Source organism: Festucalex cinctus, chromosome 7 (assembly GCF_051991245.1).
Source record: "Festucalex cinctus isolate MCC-2025b chromosome 7, RoL_Fcin_1.0, whole genome shotgun sequence".
In the NCBI taxonomy this organism is placed as follows: domain Eukaryota; kingdom Metazoa; phylum Chordata; class Actinopteri; order Syngnathiformes; family Syngnathidae; genus Festucalex; species Festucalex cinctus.
The window spans coordinates 14,699,748-14,717,849 of record NC_135417.1 but is presented as its reverse complement, the minus strand read 5'-3'; the positions used below and the strand labels follow the sequence as shown (position 1 = coordinate 14,717,849).

At 37.8% G+C, this 18,102-nt stretch overlaps 3 protein-coding genes across 7 annotated transcripts; 2 read left to right on the top strand and 1 right to left on the bottom strand.

Annotated features, from left to right (window-relative positions):
- The first annotated feature begins 675 nt into the window (after positions 1 to 675).
- Positions 676 to 3,910, top strand: mecr (mitochondrial trans-2-enoyl-CoA reductase). Of its 2 annotated transcripts, none has more exons than XM_077527817.1 (10): positions 676 to 977; positions 1,162 to 1,259; positions 1,341 to 1,472; positions 1,547 to 1,690; positions 1,831 to 1,933; positions 2,494 to 2,596; positions 2,822 to 2,895; positions 2,959 to 3,019; positions 3,102 to 3,174; positions 3,363 to 3,910. In XM_077527817.1, exons 1-10 carry the CDS (start codon positions 790 to 792, stop codon positions 3,524 to 3,526), a joined length of 1,140 nt encoding a protein of 379 aa, XP_077383943.1. In that variant the 5' UTR covers positions 676 to 789; the 3' UTR covers positions 3,527 to 3,910. The 2 variants fall into 2 exon arrangements, with proteins under 2 accessions (XP_077383943.1, XP_077383944.1); XM_077527818.1 differs by having other exon boundaries at positions 679 to 977; positions 3,369 to 3,689.
- smpdl3b (sphingomyelin phosphodiesterase acid like 3B) lies at positions 3,321 to 12,774 on the bottom strand. Its single transcript, XM_077527813.1, has 9 exons — positions 12,625 to 12,774; positions 11,758 to 11,808; positions 11,240 to 11,453; positions 9,511 to 9,608; positions 9,274 to 9,417; positions 7,390 to 7,559; positions 7,121 to 7,301; positions 6,906 to 7,039; positions 3,321 to 5,205 (listed from the first exon to the last, which is right to left on the bottom strand). Exons 1-9 carry the CDS (start codon positions 12,686 to 12,688, stop codon positions 4,831 to 4,833), a joined length of 1,431 nt encoding a protein of 476 aa, XP_077383939.1. The 5' UTR covers positions 12,689 to 12,774; the 3' UTR covers positions 3,321 to 4,830.
- Positions 4,055 to 18,096, top strand: rpa2 (replication protein A2). 4 transcript variants are annotated; one of them, XM_077527823.1, is made up of 11 exons: positions 4,055 to 6,855; positions 6,940 to 7,065; positions 7,135 to 7,214; positions 13,400 to 13,491; positions 14,430 to 14,531; positions 14,828 to 14,941; positions 15,090 to 15,164; positions 15,279 to 15,395; positions 16,594 to 16,719; positions 16,802 to 16,896; positions 17,881 to 18,096. In XM_077527823.1, the coding sequence occupies exons 4-11, from the start codon at positions 13,420 to 13,422 to the stop codon at positions 17,966 to 17,968; spliced, it is 789 nt and encodes a 262-aa protein (XP_077383949.1). In that variant the 5' UTR covers positions 4,055 to 6,855; positions 6,940 to 7,065; positions 7,135 to 7,214; positions 13,400 to 13,419; the 3' UTR covers positions 17,969 to 18,096. The 4 variants fall into 4 exon arrangements, with proteins under 4 accessions (XP_077383949.1, XP_077383950.1, XP_077383951.1 ...); XM_077527824.1 differs by lacking the exon at positions 4,055 to 6,855 and having other exon boundaries at positions 6,929 to 7,065; XM_077527825.1 differs by lacking the exons at positions 4,055 to 6,855; positions 6,940 to 7,065 and having other exon boundaries at positions 7,082 to 7,214.
- The last annotated feature ends 6 nt before the right edge of the window (positions 18,097 to 18,102 follow it).

The window sequence follows — 18,102 nt, the reverse complement described above, 5'->3', positions numbered from 1 at the left end:
AAAAACTTTAAGTATATTAAAATAATTAGATTTTATTTATAGCATTAGCTATAAATACATTTGTGATTTATTTACAAAAGAGATTTTTAAATTATATTTTCTCTTTTTCTTCCAATATTTTATTTTATTTATTATTGAAAAAACTATTCCCTATTCTACTTTTTTTTTAAGTGTGATTTTTCACCCAAAAAAAATTTAAAATATTTTTTTTATATTTGTATGTACCTGTGTATTTTTGTAATGTTAGCATCTTGACATCACACACATAAACACCTTTTAACTTGTTTTATTTTTTAATAGAATTAACTGATTAAAAAAAATCCTTCTCCAGTCTCTTTAAATATATATATATATATATATATATATATATATATATATATATATATATATATATATATATATATATATATATATATATATATATACCAATTCTTTTTTTATTTAAATATTCTTTAAAATACTTCTGGCATAATTTGCAAACGCCAAACATTTTAGTTATATATTTCGTATTTTTATTACTTAAATAATTTATGGTTTAAAAAAACATATTTCCCCTCATAAAAAAAAAAGACAATATTGTTTTTAAAAAATACAGGTATACAGTTCTGTACGTGTGTAAAACGTCATCAAGTTCCTGTGTACAGTTCTTGGCCGTGTTACCATCCGTGTCCACTTGGGGGCGCTGATGTCTGTTGACATACTTATTCACGCCATTCCAACATGGCCGCCTCCTTTCAGCGAAGTTAGCTGAACGAACCGTCACATTTTGCGGAATTATTGTGTCGTTTTATGATCACAATGTGGCCGCAACTTGGAACCGTTTGTTGTACAAACATGTCAGTTTGTAGCAGACGCTTGTTGACCTCCGCTCTTTACAAACATCGCCGAGGAGCGGCTCAGGCTAATAACATTCGCCACCAGAGCCGCTGCAAAGCTCTGGTGTACACAAACCACGGAGATCCTTCTCATGTCATACAGTAAGACTTTGAAATCTATTTTTCTGTTCTCTTCATCCTTTCTTAAAAGAGTTTGTAAATTAAAGGCAAACGTTAACAACAACTCAACTGAACGTTTTCTTCAATTTGAATCTCTTTTCATTTTCTTGGCATATTGTTGGATTATATATTTATTTATTCTAATATATTTGATTGTACCCGTCAGGTTGGAGAATATGGATTTGCCCCCGGTGGGTCCAAAAGATATTCTGGTTAAAATCTTGGCTGCTCCCGTCAACCCATCTGACATCAACATGATCCAAGGTAACGATTTAAAAAAAAAAGAAAAAGAAAAGAAAAGATGTTTCGTTATATTTTGACTTTTGACTAGTATATTTTTTTCAGGGACCTATGCAATTCTACCCGACCTCCCGGCTGTTGGTGGAAATGAGGGTGTGGCTCAGGTGGTGGAGGTGGGCGGCCAGGTTACGTCTCTCCAAATCGGAGACTGGGTCATCCCGAGAGACGCTGGTTTGGGTAAAGGGACACTTATGCAAACTAGCTTGTGTGCATGAGCAAACTCTTTGTAGCTTCTGTGTTTGTGTCTCCAGGGACGTGGAGGACGGCAGCCGTATTAGCTGAAGAAGACGTGATCTCCGTGCCGGCTGACATCCCTTTGTTGGCAGCCGCCACGCTCGGGGTGAACCCCTGCACAGCCTTCAGGATGCTGGCTGACTTTGAAGACCTCCAGCCAGGTAGAGGAACAACGGCTAATTTGCCAACTTCTAAAAATTATCTAACTTTATTTTCTTATAAAAATCCCAAAACAAACAGTTTTACATGATTAAATGCAACTAAAAAGTGAAATACAAACTGCAGATTGTTACGATTTCAGGCGATTCAGTGATCCAGAACGCAGCTAACAGTGGAGTGGGGCAGGCGGTCATTCAGATTGCAGCGGCGAGGGGGATAAACACCATCAACGTGCTCCGAGACAGGTAAAATTATATACATTTATTAATTTTGTATTTTAAGTGCATTTTTCCACAAAAACAGCATGTGGGCTACAACTGCCTTTTCCCCTTCTTCTTCATTTCTAATTTAAATAAAATCAATTTATGAATCGATTTTTTGGCACAGCCCTAATTAGTAACAAGTAAAATAATAATAATAATAATAATAATAATACATAATGGAAGGTAGATTTATAATAATTATAGCAATAAAAAACAAAAAAAAGAATAGCTGCTGTTCCTGCTGTGCCTTGCTTGGCCGCTTAGGGGCAGTGTTGTGCATGAATGACAGCCTTTTGTTATTTAAGGTCTGTCATTCCCAGAAGTCAATGCGAATTTTCTATTAGCCAGCCAATAGGATTTCCCATCAAAATCATTACTTGGCTAATATACCTCGAAAGCACCGTTCCATGATAGCATTATGGGAGGTTTCATTTTCATGCTGCACGACTCAAGTTCTCGTAAACGCAGATACAGTCACTCACTGACGACGTTATCGGCATTCATGGCACCTGTGCACTTCCTGGTTCCTTTTCCTTCCAAAGGCCGGAGTTCACTCAGCTCAGTGATAGGCTGAAGGCCCTGGGAGCAAGTCACGTGATCAAGGAGGACCAACTGAGGCGGCCCGAGATGAAAGAACTCTTCAAGGTGTGTTGGTCAAAATGGTGACGTTAGCATTGTTTGCTACATTGGAAATTGTCATTCATTGTGATGTATTCATTTTTTGTGAAAGATTTGTGTACTTTATAATATTACAACTTTATTTAGCAATGGCGACACAGAGGAGAAAAGTAATGATGACAATAGGACGGTGTTTAAAAAAAAAAAAAAAAAAAAAAAAATCCACAATACAATTTTGGTCTTTCTTTTCAGACGTGTCCAAAGCCCAAACTAGCCTTGAATGCAGTTGGAGGAAAAAGTGCCACCGAGCTGCTCCGTCATGTCCGGTGAGCTTTCTTCACAAATAAACTTGCGTAATAATAATAACAACACAAGCGTGTTTACTACAGGGTTGGAGGGTCCATGGTGACCTATGGGGGGATGTCCAAACAACCTGTGACTGTCCCCGTGGTATGCCATATCATCATCATCATCAAATTGAGCTCAATTCGCTTTTTTCTGGTTATATTTTCCTCACTGTCTCCTTCCCCAGAGTGCTCTTATATTCAAAGATGTGAAAGTGTGCGGCTTCTGGGTGACGCAGTGGAAGAGACAACACTCAAATGGTGAAGTGGAGCAATTGAGAATATAGAGATGAAAAAAAAAAAAAAAGTGAATATGAGACAAAAGTTCAGAACTCCTCATATTCATCTTTTGATCTGAAATGTCAAATGTCTTCAGTACATGACAAAAACAAAGAAATGGACCTTGCTGTTACTGAAAGTGATTTATTTTATTTTTTTTTATTTTGCGGTTCCAGGAGCGTTCCGATCCATGCTGGACGAGCTGTGCTCGCTCGTCCGCCAGGGAAAGCTGAGCGCCCCCGCCTGTGCCGAGATGCCTCTGGACGACTACCGGCAAGCTCTGGACGCCGCCATGCGACCTTTCACCTCGGCCAAGCAGATCCTGATCACGTGAAGACGCGTCAGGTTCAAAGTTGACTATCTGGAGTTCGCAATGGCTTGAATGAGCCATTAAGTCCTCATTAAGCCATAAGAACGGAATTATTCAGCTTTTATCGTAAGTCATAATGCAATATTGCATTTCTTGCCAGTATGATCAATATAAAGAAATAGATTGATGTTGTTCATTTGTTGACTTTATTAATCAGCAAACTAAAAATGGCACTATATTTACTAGAAATGAGTACTATCATGTTAGCATTAAATGAAAGCCACACAGGTGATAAGAAGCCAAAGGTGTTTTTTACCTTGATTATTTTACAGTGCGATTGAATCATCATCATATCTACTTGCGAAGTTATTTAGATAACATTAAAATACAAACATTATGTCATTAAAAGGTTTCAGTGTGTATTTGAATATTATGGGCTCATACAGTGGATAGAGAAAGTCTACACACCCCTGTTGAAAAAGAAAAAAAAAATATATATATATGTTAGAGGTGTCAGGTGATTAACATTTTTAAACATCATTTATAGTTGACTAATAGTTAAGTTAACTCGCGATTAATCACAAATTTTATTTGTTCTAAATGTACAATAAAATATTTTCTAAGTTCTTAAATAAAATATACAATAATTTTTTTCTAAGTTTTTACACTCAAAATAAGTGGAAAAAAATTGCCTAATGAAATAGAGCTGCATCTTTTAGTCATTGATACAGTAATTTCTTCATAATAATTCATAAAATTGAGTTAAAATTAAAAATATGTATTGTACTGTCAAAAAACAGTGTGAAATTGATTTGTGTTGCTCATTTTTCTGCCACTAGATGGCATAATTGCATTTGTAAGACGTTGACAGCTCAGTGCATTTTTCTTTTCATATTAATCTTGAACATGAAGCAACTTGTGAAATTCTGCACATTTTTAAAATTGTAAAATACAACTTGACCCCAGTCTTTACAAGTATTATAATTAAATTTATGACTACTAAATTTTGACGTGGACGTCCTGCTGCGTTGCGACTGGAATTCCCCCAGTACTGTACAGGCTTTCCAAGTAAGGGGCGGTCCTTAATCACGTTTAAAAAAAAAATAATAATTGTGACGTTAAAGGAACTTTAAATCAAAATTAACGCCCTAATTTTGACACTCCTAATATATATATATATATAGCCTATAGTGTTTTTTAGACCTTTTTTTTAACTTATGTAGTTCATAATTTGACATAGAAAATTATAATAAGGATATTCTTACATATGATGTGTGCATGCAAAATGAATCATATGTTGTAACTGAATAATGTTACTGACTTGCAAACTACTGCTGAGCCAAAACAAACAGGACGCAGGCAATTCCAACGAGGATGCTGAGCAGCACGGACCCTCCCAGGCCGCTCGCCGCCGCCTCTGTGGCCAGGCAGCGCTCGTACCTTTGGTAGTCGACCTCGCGCGTGGCGCACACGTGATCCACGCGGCAGCCTCGGTCGCACTCGCTCAGGTCAAAGTTGACCGAGTTGAAGCGGTAATACTGCTGCAGGCGGCAGTCGTCGCCAGCGATGGCGTCCAGGACCTGCTGCATGGAGGCCGGCGAGGCGTCCGCCACCTGGAAGCTCTCGGTCAGACGGTACTCCTTCTCCCAGCGGTCTCGGCCGATGTTGGCGCGCGTCAGGTTCAGGTAGTATGTCACCACATCCTGAAGACAAAAAAAAAAGTTCGCGGCTTGTTCATTTGAGGATGCCGTTAAACCAGGGGTGTCAAACATGAAGCCCGCAGGCCAAAACCGGCTCACCTGGGGATGCAATCTGGCCCAGTTTTGTGTTTGTGTTGCCGCGGTTACCTTGAAAACGTAACTTAGTTACTGTACTGATTATTTGCTTTAAAATAAAGATGACTTAAAAAGTAACTTGGTCACTTTACTGATTACATACTTGCTTTAAGAAGTAACTTTGCAACTTTACTGCTGACTACTTTAAAAGTAACTTGGTTCCTGATTACTTGCTTTTAAAAGTAACGTAGTTACTTTACTTTCTTTAAAAAGTAACTTAGTTATTGTTTACTGAATTTAAAAAGTAACCTAGTTACTTTACTGATTACTTGTTTTAAAAAGTAACTGTTACTTGACTGATTCAAAAGTAATGTTACTTTACAGATTACTTGCTTTAAAAGTAACTTAGTCAATTTACTAATTACATACTTGCTTTAAGAAGTAACGTAGCTACTTTACTGTTCACTACTTTAAAAAGTAACTTGGTTAGTGAATACTTGCGTTAAAAAGTAACTTACTGGTAGTTACTTGCTTGCTTTATAAAGTAACGTAGTTACTTTACTTTCTTTAAAAAAATAAGTAACTTAGTTACTGATTACTTTAAAAGTAACTGTTTCCGATTGCTTGTTTTAAAAAGTTAGTTACTTTACTGATTACTTGTTTTAAAAAAGTAACTGTTACTTGACTAATTAAAAAGTAATGTAGTTACTTTACGGATTACTTGCTTTAAAAGTAACTTAGTTACTTTATTGAGTATGTGCTTTAAAAAAGTAACTTACCAGTAGTTACCAGTAGTCACTTACTAACTTACTAAGTTAGTTACTTACTTAGTTACACTACAGTTAAATTTAGTTACTTTATTGATTACTTATTTGGATTAAAAACAAAACAAAAAAACAGTTATTTTACTGATTAAAAAGTAACGTAGTTAATAGTTATTTTATTGGTTGCTTTCTTTAAAATGTAACTTACCGATTAACCATTATTTTTTATTATTTAGATATTCTTCTTATTATTATTATCCATCCATCCATCGATCCATTTTCTTGATCGCTTACTCCTCACAAGGGTTGTGCGGGGTGCTGGAGCCTATCCCAGCTGGCTTCGAGCAGTAGGCCGGGTACATCCTGAACTGGTCGCCAGCCAATAGCAGGGCATACGGAGACAAACAACCATCCACGCTCACAATCACACTCAGGGACAATTCAGAGTGTTCAATTAACCTGCCAAGCATGTGTTTGGAATGTGGGAGGAGACCGGAGTACCCGGAGAAGACCCACGCAGGCACGGGGAGAACATGCAAACTCCACCCAGGAAGGCCGAAGCCTGGGCTCGAACCTGCGTCCTCAGTACTGGGAGGCGGACGTGCTAACCACTCCATCACCGTGCATTATTATTATCATTATTATTATCATTATCATTATCATTATTATTATTACTATTATTATTATTATTATTATTATTATTATTATTATTGTTGTTGTTGTTGTTGTTGTCTGTGACCTTTTGTACGTTTTGGGTCCCTGAGATGGATTAGTGAATTCACAGAAAACCCCGTCCTGCCGCAGCCCGTCCCAGGTACGTCTACAACGTGCTTAACACCCCCTGCGCCAAACATTCTGCCATACTTGGACTAAAAGTGTTGTGTTGTCGTATTCAAAGATGCGAATGCCGGGATTGTTGGCGCCGTTCTTGACTCCGGGCAGCGTGGTCTTCCACGGTGTCACCCCCGGGCTGAGGAACATGGTGCTGATGGGAGAGTCTACAGGAATAAGGACACAATATTAGGTACACTTCCAATATCTGGGTGGGGAGGAATAACACATAATCCAGCTCAAGCCACCGTTGGTGTCGTAGAACATGCGGAAGGCGTCGGTGTGGTGGTGACCGAAGAACTGTCCCTTGATGACTGCGTGGTGCTTCTGAATCATCTCCAGGTAGCGCTTGTTGAACTGCGGCCTGTACCAAGGCTTACTCCTCTTCTTCTCAAACATCCCCGGGGGCACGTGGCCAATGATGTACACCTGCAGGACAAAAAAAAAAGTCGGTTGAGATAGGGTCTAGCTGGCAAACCCCACAAATGAGGAGGGGAAAAATAGATTTTTTGTTTGCCTTCTCATTGTTGCTGGCCGCCTTTGTGAGGACGCCGTCCGCCCAGCTAAACTGACCGGCCGGATCCTCGTCGTTCTCGGTCAGCAGGTTGCGGTCGTAGTAGAGGTTTGTGTTGAGCACCAACATCCTGAAACCTGTCTGGTTTAGAAGTGTTTCTGTGTAGTAGCCACCTGCAATTGAAGATTAACAATCTAAGTTGTGTCGTGACATTAAGTCAAGTCAAGTCATCTTTATTTATATAGCGCTTTCAAACAGCCTTAGCTGTGACAAAGCGCTTTACAGAAACGCAACAAAACAAACATTACATAAAACATTAACAGCAATACAACACATCAGAAATGGGCAAGGCATCACTTGGATCAAGCAAGTCATAACTGATATGCAATCTTGCTCACTAACAACATACTATATGTGCAAGTCATAATATTAGGACTTCATGTAATATACTACTTTATACTCACAAATTTGACTTGGAAAAATAACTAATAAAATTACAACTTTTTATCAAATAATACAAGTATAATACAAGTTTATTCTCATATTTTTGCTTTTTCAAAAAATAACAAATCCTTAATTCTCACGAATCTACATTTTTTTAAATAACTTAATTTTCACAATATAACTTGAGAACTACTGTATTCTCATAAAATTACAACACTTACTAAAATAAAAACTTTTACTAATACAATGATGAAAAACGTGAACTCTCAATACGACTTTTTCTAAAATATTTTAATTCCCGTAGCAAAAATGTTACAGAATTACAACTTTTACAAATTTTTACTATTACTATATTTTCTACTACACCTTTTATTATTATAATTTTTACTCTTTTAAAATGACAACTATTTCTAAAAATATTGTGTCTTTATGCTGGTACTATTTTTGACTTTTTTATTTTTTAAATAAAACTTAAATTATGGCATTTAAAAAAAAAAAAGGTCATTTATTACAGCATTGAAAGTCATAAATAATGAAAATATCAAAATTATGACGCTAAAAACGCCATTATTTAATTCAAGTACGATAAAAAGTCAACTCTCATGATGCAACCACTTTTTGTAAAATAATTTAATTCTCAGAGCAATAGGGCCTTTCCTAAAAAAAAATAATAATAATTTTTACCATTACTATTACTATATATTTATTTCTATTACAACTTATATGATTACAAAGTTTATTGTAAAATTATAACTTTTATACTATTCTGATTTTTTTTTAAATACAATTATATCCTCATAAGATTATGCAAAAATTTTTTAAAGGAATTTATTTGCAGCATCTGATTTTATAAACAATGAAAATATGCCTTTATGAAGTTACTGTCTGACTGACTACTAAAACTTGCCATTTAACTCAAGTCGATTTTAGTTGCAGATTACTTTAACTCATTCACTGCCTTTGACAAGTATACTTGTCAATTGTATTTTTTAGAGCGGTGCTAAATGGGGGCGAATCTGAGCATGCTCCACTGTAAATATCAAACTTGGAAACAACTTTACTGATGCCCAACCACCGGTAGATGACATCATTGCCCCATTTTATAGGAAATAAACACAGTTTCAGAGTCCATGGGAGAAATGGCTGTATTTTGGCAAACCTACATTTTTCTGCTGTCAATTATAAAAGAACGGGACGGGACAAAAAGTAGGGAGTCTATTCTGTTATTTGGTAGATTCGGTTTATATATAATTATTGAATGGAATATCACGTGAGTATTGGAAATGTAAACATTTTCTATAATGACTGGCAGTGAATGAGTTTTAAAAACAACCACAGCTGCTTATAAAGTGAAACAAAAATCAGAAATATGAAACCAAGACAGTTTTAAATCTGATTTGAATCACATCCTCGGTTTTGTACACTTTCAAGAAGAAGGATGACCTTTTGTGAAGGTTATGTGTGACTCTGACTCCAACCAGTGCTTCCACATTTTGGCCGTTTGGTTGTACATGTAGCTGGGGCCACCGGGAAGCTGGCTCTTGGGGTGGTAGTCATGGTTACCCAGGGCAGAGTACACCTTGGTTGCTCCACGGGTGACAAAATACACAAAACATTTATGAGCACACATTCAAACCACATTGCTGACTTCCCCTTTTTTCCTCTTTAAGCCATACGTACTTGGAAAAACCTCTCTGATGATGTTGGTGAGGTTGCCGATTATGCGGAGAACGGCTTCTTCGCCCAGATTCTGATTGGGAACATGCGGCGTGTCATCTCTATATTGAGATAAAAGAAGGCAAGGAAAATTTATTTCGAGAGCACATTTCATACACAGAAGTGTATGAAATGTGTTTCATTTGACCAAAAGTCCAACAGCTAAAAGCAGAACAGCTGGATACATTCAAGGGCTAACCAAAGAGAACAAAAGTAGCATAATAAAATTACTACAAGAATGTACAGAACATTGACAACATTTAAACACATTTACAAAGAAAACATTTAAAAGCAAAGGACGGAAACAAAAAGTAGCTTTCTGAATAATATTGGTAACCATTTGCATACAGCACAACAGCTAAATACTGCCTCACCTTGTTTGCTTTGAAACCTGGGCTCCACTATTTGACCTGAGTTTGCAGTAAAGCGTTTTTAAAAAAGGGAAAGCAAATCAAAACCCACTCTAAAAATAATCAAAACTAACTTAATTAAAAAAAAATACAAAAAGTCCAAATGAAACGAGAGCTTGTTGTTCGATAAGACATTTGCTACATGCTAAATGCTAACGTCCATTCATTGCATTTTACATGCTGCGTTTTGTAGGGCTTGACTGATATGCAGTGTTACCGACTTTTGGCAGAAAAAAAATACTGATTACCGATTAATCTGCTGATTATTTTGAAAAATATTGAGTCCAGAAGAACATGACGATTTAATTCTATTAAAATAACTCATTTTTGGGCAGCACGGTAGTCGAGTGGTTAGCACGTCCGCTTCCCAGTTCTGAGGTCTCCGGTTCGAGTCCAGGCTCGGACCTTCCTGGGTGGAGTTTGCATGTTCTCCCCGTGCCTGCGTGGGTCTTCTCCGGGTACTCCGGTCTCCTCCCACATTCCAAAGACATGCATGGCAGAGCAGGTTAATTGGGCGCTCCGAATTGTCCCTAGGTGTGCTTGTGAGTGTGGATGGTTGTTCGTCTCTGTGTGCCCTGCGATTGGTTGGCAACCAGTCCAGGGTGTCCTCCGCCTACTGCCCAGAGCCAGCTGAGATAGGCGCCAGCATCCCCCGCGACCCTTTTGAGGAATAAGCGGTCAAGAAAATGGATGGATGGATAACTCGTTTTTTTCATACATTGGGAAGAATTTGTGCCTTTGCGTAGTGTTACAGCATTTGTATGTGAATATTCGTTATTTGAAGGAAAATCACACCCGAAATCGATGCTAACTTCCCGTTAGCATTTGAATGGGATCCTCCCTTCACTTTTAGCATTAGCGCTAAGCTAGCGATGTTTTAAAAATGAAGATTGTTTTGTATTTATATATACAGTTTATGTAATTCTTTTTGTCATGTGTTTAGTTTTACAGTTAACGCTAACTGGGGTGTCATTAAACAGCTTAAAGAACACTTTGGGACAACAGAATAACCAGAGTAACATATGCTACACACTTGCTAGTTGCTAATGCTACGCAAACAACATGGTGCATTCAGGGTACTTTCACAGCGTCTTTATTACACAGTGCCTTTTGTGAAGTTTTTTATTCCAGACCTGACAAATGCCCCCAATCAAAAGACAGCTAAAACTAAGAAAAACTTAAATTACATGCTAACCGCTAACTTTGTTCATAATGACTATTCATTGTACCAATAAATGAGCGAGCCGCAATTCACCAAGTTTCCATTGTCACAAACGACCTACCCTGTCCACACAATGAAGTCTGGGTCTGGCAGAATATCCTTCATGGCATGAATGGAGGAGCTGATGAGGTTCCAGGGGGAGTCGCAGGCATGGTCGCCAAACGGACCCGCCTGGGCTGCCGGTTTGGATCCGCTTGAGTCACACACCTTATTGGGGTCCTTGCTCTGGTCGTAGGTCGGGTCCCAGTGCAGATCAGTGATGTGCCAAAAATTCCCTAATCCAAATTAATATTATTTTATAATCAAAACAATAGAGTATTGTAAATTATTTACTGTAAATGATTTGAGTTATGGTCATTTTTTTTGCTTTGTGTTGAGCAAACATCTATAGACAAGCTAATATACATTTATGGGTTGGAAATGTTTGTTTTCAATTGGGAAATCCCATGTTATTAAAAATTATACTAATACATTGAAATGATCTTTCCTAGAATTGTCTTGTCAGAATTTACTCGGAACATACTATGTGTGCATAGAAAATGAACAGTATGTAAGGGTTAATATCTTGTGTTTACTGACCCGACAGTGCGAGGGACCCATGAAGAAGCAGACAGCACAGCAGCAGCCTTTCTGTAGACATGTTGAAAGAAAGCCAACATGCAAATGTGTCTGTGGTCAAGTTCACTTTTCATGGGAGAGGCCAGATAGCGATGATGATGTCACACGTTTATTGCATGTGCATGGCAATATTAGTCAATATTTAACCAAGCCCGGAAACCACAAGGTGTTGATTTCCATGTAACTTCTGCAATTGCGTTACCTTGTACCTTTTGAAAGTGGGTGTCAATACTCAATTCGCAAGTGCCCAAAACATGAGCTAGAAGTATTTCCTATAAATAGACCCTATAAATAAACTCCCAAGTTACATAATTCTTTCAAATGATTTATTGCAGCCGCAAGATGCTTTAAAAAACATTTTGTGTTGATTTGTGATCAATCACACCTCGTCATTTTTCATTATATTGATTCTCAATTACGTCATCCATCTATGCCAACGATATATAGTGACAGTCAACAATTAAATGTTCTTCCACTAGACGGCAGAAGGAACACACATGTTGCCGTTTATAAAATCACAAAATTGTGTGTTGGTGTACAACGTGAACAGGCCGAGATAATTCAGATTTTTTTTGTATCAACATTTTTGTTGGTGTTCCATGAATGTTTTCTAATGTAAAATATGTGCCTTGGTTTAATTAAGACCGGGGAAACTATAGAATTATATATGGAAGTGTACATGTGCCATCTCAGGTTGAATTTAAATGTATGTTATATTTATTTTACTGTCAGAACATTCAGTGTCAAATTTGTAACTTTTGTTTTATCCTGTAATATGTGAAAATCAGTGTTAGAAATTAAATGACCGAGCGTGTTGCATTCACCGACCCAATCTTCTCGTTCCAAACGCTGCTTCCATGGAAGGCATAGCAGATGCAATTAAAATGTACATTACAGTCCTGTTTTAAATTGTCATCCGCATGTTTTTTACTAAATGATCACATGCCTGAATGCATTTCGGGAGTAGCATTCTCATTTGGCAGATATGTAAATTACTGCGCGTTTCGCTTCACTCTGAAGGCAACACTGACTTAGAAAGTAACAAACCCTGTTGTTTGTCTGTCAGGCGCCTTTTTTTATGTGTCTTCCCGAATTATACAATGTTGTGCAAAAAACTTCTACCGTGAATAAACCATGACGATTAACTTAGTAATATCGCCTGAGTTTGGAAATTTGGTTTGTTTCTATCTCAACAAAACATTTTTGGAGGGTCTGACAGACAAAGATGAGAGCGCTACTGCTGTGATACTTTTCTCGGAGCTTCGCGGGAATTGTAGCTGGCGCATGCGCGCTTGGTTGAATCAGCCGCGCGCGACAGTCCTCCAGGAAGAAAGCTGATTTGTTTGCATTCCAACTTCCATTTCCAAACGATTATTCACGACGCCCATTGGAATAAAAATGTGGAATCAGGGTTAGTGTGACGCCCGGGCGTTTACTCGAAAAGCGACGGTTTTAGGGGCTATTGCTAAGGGTAGCCAGGCACTTACTCTTTGGCTTTGGTGGAATCTTGAATTAGCTTAGCTGAACATTATATGTGCGATCTCACTTATAAGAACATAAAGGTCCTAATATGGCTGACGGTTTGTTTTGACATGTTTCTTAGGAGGATACAACGAGTCGAGTATGGCTGGTGGCTACACTCAGTCCCCCGGCGGCTTTGCGTCACCTTCCTTGTCCCAGGGAGAGAAGAAAACGGTACGTGAGGTTGCGAGGAGGTGGAACAATTACCAGTAGATTTCCCTGGAAAGTTATGGAGAATTCCGGAAATACTGTCATTATTGACAGTTCGAGCCTATGTGACAAGCCTAAAATGATGGTCTTATTTTAAAAACAGCCATAGTCGCGTAGAGTTCTGTGCATAAAATCAAAATCGGGCAAAACCCCCCCAAAGACGGTTAAAGTAATACATTAATAACATGGACAGTACAAAATACAGTAAATTAAAACTATTCCGAGTCTCATCCTGAGCCGAAAACCAAAGAATAAAAAATGTTTACAGATTTTTCTTTACATGTTTTTTTCAATATAAAAAAAACAGTCCCATTCACCCCCATTTTGTGAAAAAAATTCAAGTTTTTTTTTTTTGGTGTAATTATTTTTTTGGTCTTTCTCAATGCATTTCAATTGGTGTCAATTTTACTCGGATTCTCAAGTCGATATGATCCGTGCGCCAATAAAAAAAAAAAAAAGCAAAATGATCAAATGTTTTCAAGCAGTTCTTTCTCCAAAAAAATAAAAATAAATAAAAAACAAGTCGTCACACTTGAAGTGACAAATGTCAGTGCCCGTTTTATTTCACTTTTGACCAGGAGAAAACAAGTCATGTACACAGTTCGAGCAGATTTTGCGTGAACGGCATCCAATAATGAAACAAAAATAAATAAATCCCAGCCGTGTACGCTTTCAGGTCCTATCCCCTGCGAATGGCTTGGGATGACAACAATTGGACATACAGGTTAATTGTACCTTCTGCCATCTAGTAGAAAAAGATTTCCTCGTTCTTCCTTTCACTAGATCTCGCTGGAATACATTAAGGAACAAAGAGATTATTTGCCTGATGTTCTCTCGTGCTAGAGTGGTTGGTTGTCGTGGTTGTTGTCATGCTAAGTAGGTGTGTGTCATGCTTGATGCAGAGAACCAGAGCCTCACAGATCATCCCCTGCACAGTGTCCCAACTGATGTCCGCCTCCCAGTTGGACGAGGCCTTCAAAGTCGGCGAAGTGGAGGTGGCCCAGGTAAGGTAGCACATTTTGCCTATATATACCTCTTGAGGCACAACTAAAAAAAATAAAAAAATAAAAAAAATAAATAAATGAATAAATAAATAAATAAATAAAGGATTTTTAATGCTATCTTCTGAGCAGTTTGGCATTGAACATTTCTTCACAGAAAGTGTGTGCTTGCTTCAAGCTTTTCATTCCAAATATGTTTTGTATTAGGAAAGCCAGACAAGCAGACTGTAGCACACTTCATTTAGCCCCAGAATATGTCGCAATGAAATGAAAGATAATCAAGCTGTTTGCTAATGCAGGTGACCCTGGTGGGAATCATTAGGAGTACCGACAAATCCATGACCAACATCCAGTACAAGGTGGACGACATGACATGTGCCCCCATGGACGTGAAGCAGTGGGTCGACACGGAGGTATTGACCCCGTTTTTCTGTAGACGTTGTATGGAAATGAACCGTTATAAACAGTGGGTAGCAGAGAAAGTGTTTGAGTACCTGAACTGAAGTGTTGTCATCGTGAAATAGTGAAGCACCTTGGCAACTTTTGTGTCTTTGGTTCCAGGATCCCAGCGTGGACGGATCCGTGCTACCTCCTGGCACGTACGTTAAAGTATCAGGAAACCTGCGCTCCTTTCAGGTAAGGCTCCATAGCAGACCTTAACCAACAGTTTGTGGAGTTCAACCCAAGCTTGATGGAAAGATCCACACGAATGACGATGTCCAATGTGTGTCCGTCCGTGTGTGCGAGCAGAATCACAGATCGGTGGTGGCGTTCAGCGTCAGGGTCCTGGAGGACATGAACGAGATCACGTCGCACATGCTGGAGGTGGTCCAGGCGCACATGGCGCTCAGCAAGCTTCAGACATCGGTGAGGAAATGCCACACAATAAAAAGCCCACTGAATGATGAAGCCTCCTTCCAGAATTGGAGGACATTTTAGGAACCAGCATATTTATATTACATTGCCAATGATTGAATCCTAGTTGGTTATTACACCTTTTGGTGCTGTGAATGTGTATGCTAACCTACTAGCTATACTACTAAGCATTTGTTGCCATGAGCTAGGGCTGCTCGATTGTGGAAAAAATAATAATCACCATTAGGCACAATATATAAAAAAAATATCGATATCGCGATATTGTCCCATGCAATATGCGTATCACAAAGACATGCATTGTTTCATATGGAATTTTATGCTTTTATCTGAATTTGGAGAGGTAATTACAATTAATTAACAAAGATTATATTGAGTTTGCTTATTTTTCTGCATGAAAAAATGTAATTCTTACATTAGATAATAAAAATAAAAATTTCCTTAGGTGCATGTTAAATATCGCAATAAAATCAATATCGCTATATTCAGCAACTATATCACATATATATTTATACAGTTTTTTTTTTGTATAAAACAAGAAAATGTTTAAATGTAAAAAACACAAAAAAATATTAAGACAAATACAATTATTTTAAACTAATTATGCAAGTTCCTTTTGGATGAAGCAAAATTTGTTAAATTATTTAAAAATTTAAAAAAAATTGCAAATGTATAATTTTAAACAGCTCAAAAAATTGTATTGATAATCTTTTTATTTTTTTCCAATTATGAAGATTTTGTAAATGTGGAGTGTATTAATTGAAATTGTAATTGAATTTTGATTACGGAATTGCACAGCCCAACTATGAGTACTCAATTTCTTCGTCTACTTTCTTTTGGCAGTTGGCATATACTTTTGGTGCATTACCGCCTCCTTCTTTAGCATGCTATAAAGAAGGTAGCAACTGGCGGTAATACATAACAATTTATCTACTTCTGCTACCATTTCTTATTCTACTGCCAGCAAATGCTTTTGGTGCATTACCACCGGTGGACGTCAGGTGGCAGTAATGTACAGAAAATCAACACAATGAAAGAACTGGGATTTTGGGAGCCAGTCTCACCTAATTTCAATTTTCATTTTATTTTTGTTGACTGGTATTTTTTTAATTATTTTTTATTTTTTGTCTAATGCCACATCACCAAGCCCCGCTAAAATGCAAACATTGGTGCACACCGTCTTTCCGTCTAGGCCGGGTTAGGAACAAACAGCTACACGTCGTCCGTGCCGCAGCGCAGTACCGCCAGCAACATGGACTCGGGCTACGCGGGTGCACGCGAGATGGTCAACAACGGCTTAAGCACCAGTCAGAACCAGGTAAGAACCGCTTGGGTTCAACGACCTCGCCCAGATGTGCCGCCGTGTGACGGGTTCTACTTTCCTTTGGTGGACGTTAAAGGTGCTGAGTCTGATCAAAGGCTGTCCGGATCAGCAAGGCATCGGCCTTCACGACCTGAAGACGAGACTGCCCAACCTCAGTATGATGGCCATCAAGTAAGTGCAACTCATACTAACGTTGGATTTTAAGTGAGTTTTAAATCTAGCACAAAGTATGACCTCCAAAATACTTTCAGTTTCATTTCAAACTCCTATTGCAACATTACCCACAACATTAAATGGCTGATTTGATGATTTGGTACCTAAAAATGTACCGCAAGTCATGTCCATTATGTGCTGACGCCTACATAAGCTCCGCCTCAACATTCAGTTTCCCACAGTCAAGATGTTTCACTTAATATACTTACTTGAAACCAACTGTTATCTAGTCAGGGCTTTAGTATTTTAGGTTCCACTTTGCGAGAGTATTCTAATGTCTTGAGATAAAAAAAAATAAAAAAATAAACCCTAAAGTAAAAATCTAATATTTTCTAATACAAAACAATGCATTTTTGGCAAAAAAAATAAATAATAAGCGACATCATTTCCACACTTGACATATATTTTCCTTGAAGCGTGACCACCTCAAGATGATTTTTTTTTTAAACCCACAAATTCTCAGAAATTGTTCTGGCCAGACAATTTCGCATGCTATAAGCACCACTATCAGCAACATCTGTGTTTTACTTCCCTAAAGTTGCCCTGCAGCAACTTGAAATGCAAATCAAAGATGATGTGATGTTTTACAAACTGTCAATTTCTGTAGCTGGAAACTTTTCATGGAAATGAACAGAAAAATTGAAGGTCGATTATTAATAATACTTATTTTAAATATATTTGAGTAAAATATATTTTTGAATAACTCTGAGTAAAACTACCTGAAGATTACATGCACGTCCATTGCAGTTGCACCTTGACTTATGAAAGCTGCAATTCGCCATTCATTCCAGTTCCGACCCGTTTTCTTTGTGTTATTGAATGTTCCAAAATTCCCCTACTGAACTACCCATAAAAAAAGAAAAAGGAATATGAACGAAAGTTTTCCACCACTTTGCAACCCCATGTTCAACTTGCCTTTGCTTACTCATCATCGTCCCACAGGCAAGTTGTGGAATTCCTGAGCAACGAGGGTCACATCTTCTCCACCATCGACGAAGACCACTACAAGTCAACAGATTGTGACGTTTAGAAAATACTTGCCTTTTTTTGTTCAACTCGGTTTTGTCACAGGCACTAGTGTGTAATTACATTTTTTTTTTTATTTTTAAAGAAACAAATTATATTTTGCCTTAAATAAACGAAATACTATTGTTGTCAGCTCCT

Bases quoted from the DNA above. Each gene is read 5' to 3' on its own strand.
- mecr (XM_077527817.1), top strand. From the start codon at position 790: ATGATCACAATGTGGCCGCAACTTGGAACCGTTTGTTGTACAAACATG. The intron at 1,691-1,830 runs GTAGAGGAACAA...TTACGATTTCAG, and splicing joins CTTTGAAGACCTCCAGCCAG to GCGATTCAGTGATCCAGAAC. The intron at 1,934-2,493 runs GTAAAATTATAT...TTCCTTCCAAAG, and splicing joins ATCAACGTGCTCCGAGACAG to GCCGGAGTTCACTCAGCTCA.
- smpdl3b (XM_077527813.1), bottom strand. From the start codon at position 12,688: ATGTACATTTTAATTGCATCTGCTATGCCTTCCATGGAAGCAGCGTTT. The intron at 11,809-12,624 runs GTCGGTGAATGC...ACATGTCTACAG, and splicing joins GTTTGGAACGAGAAGATTGG to AAAGGCTGCTGCTGTGCTGT. The intron at 9,418-9,510 runs GTACGTATGGCT...TCACCCGTGGAG, and splicing joins CATCAGAGAGGTTTTTCCAA to CAACCAAGGTGTACTCTGCC.
- rpa2 (XM_077527821.1), top strand. The intron at 13,492-14,429 runs GTACGTGAGGTT...TGCTTGATGCAG, and splicing joins CCCAGGGAGAGAAGAAAACG to AGAACCAGAGCCTCACAGAT. The intron at 16,720-16,801 runs GTAAGAACCGCT...TGGACGTTAAAG, and splicing joins TAAGCACCAGTCAGAACCAG to GTGCTGAGTCTGATCAAAGG.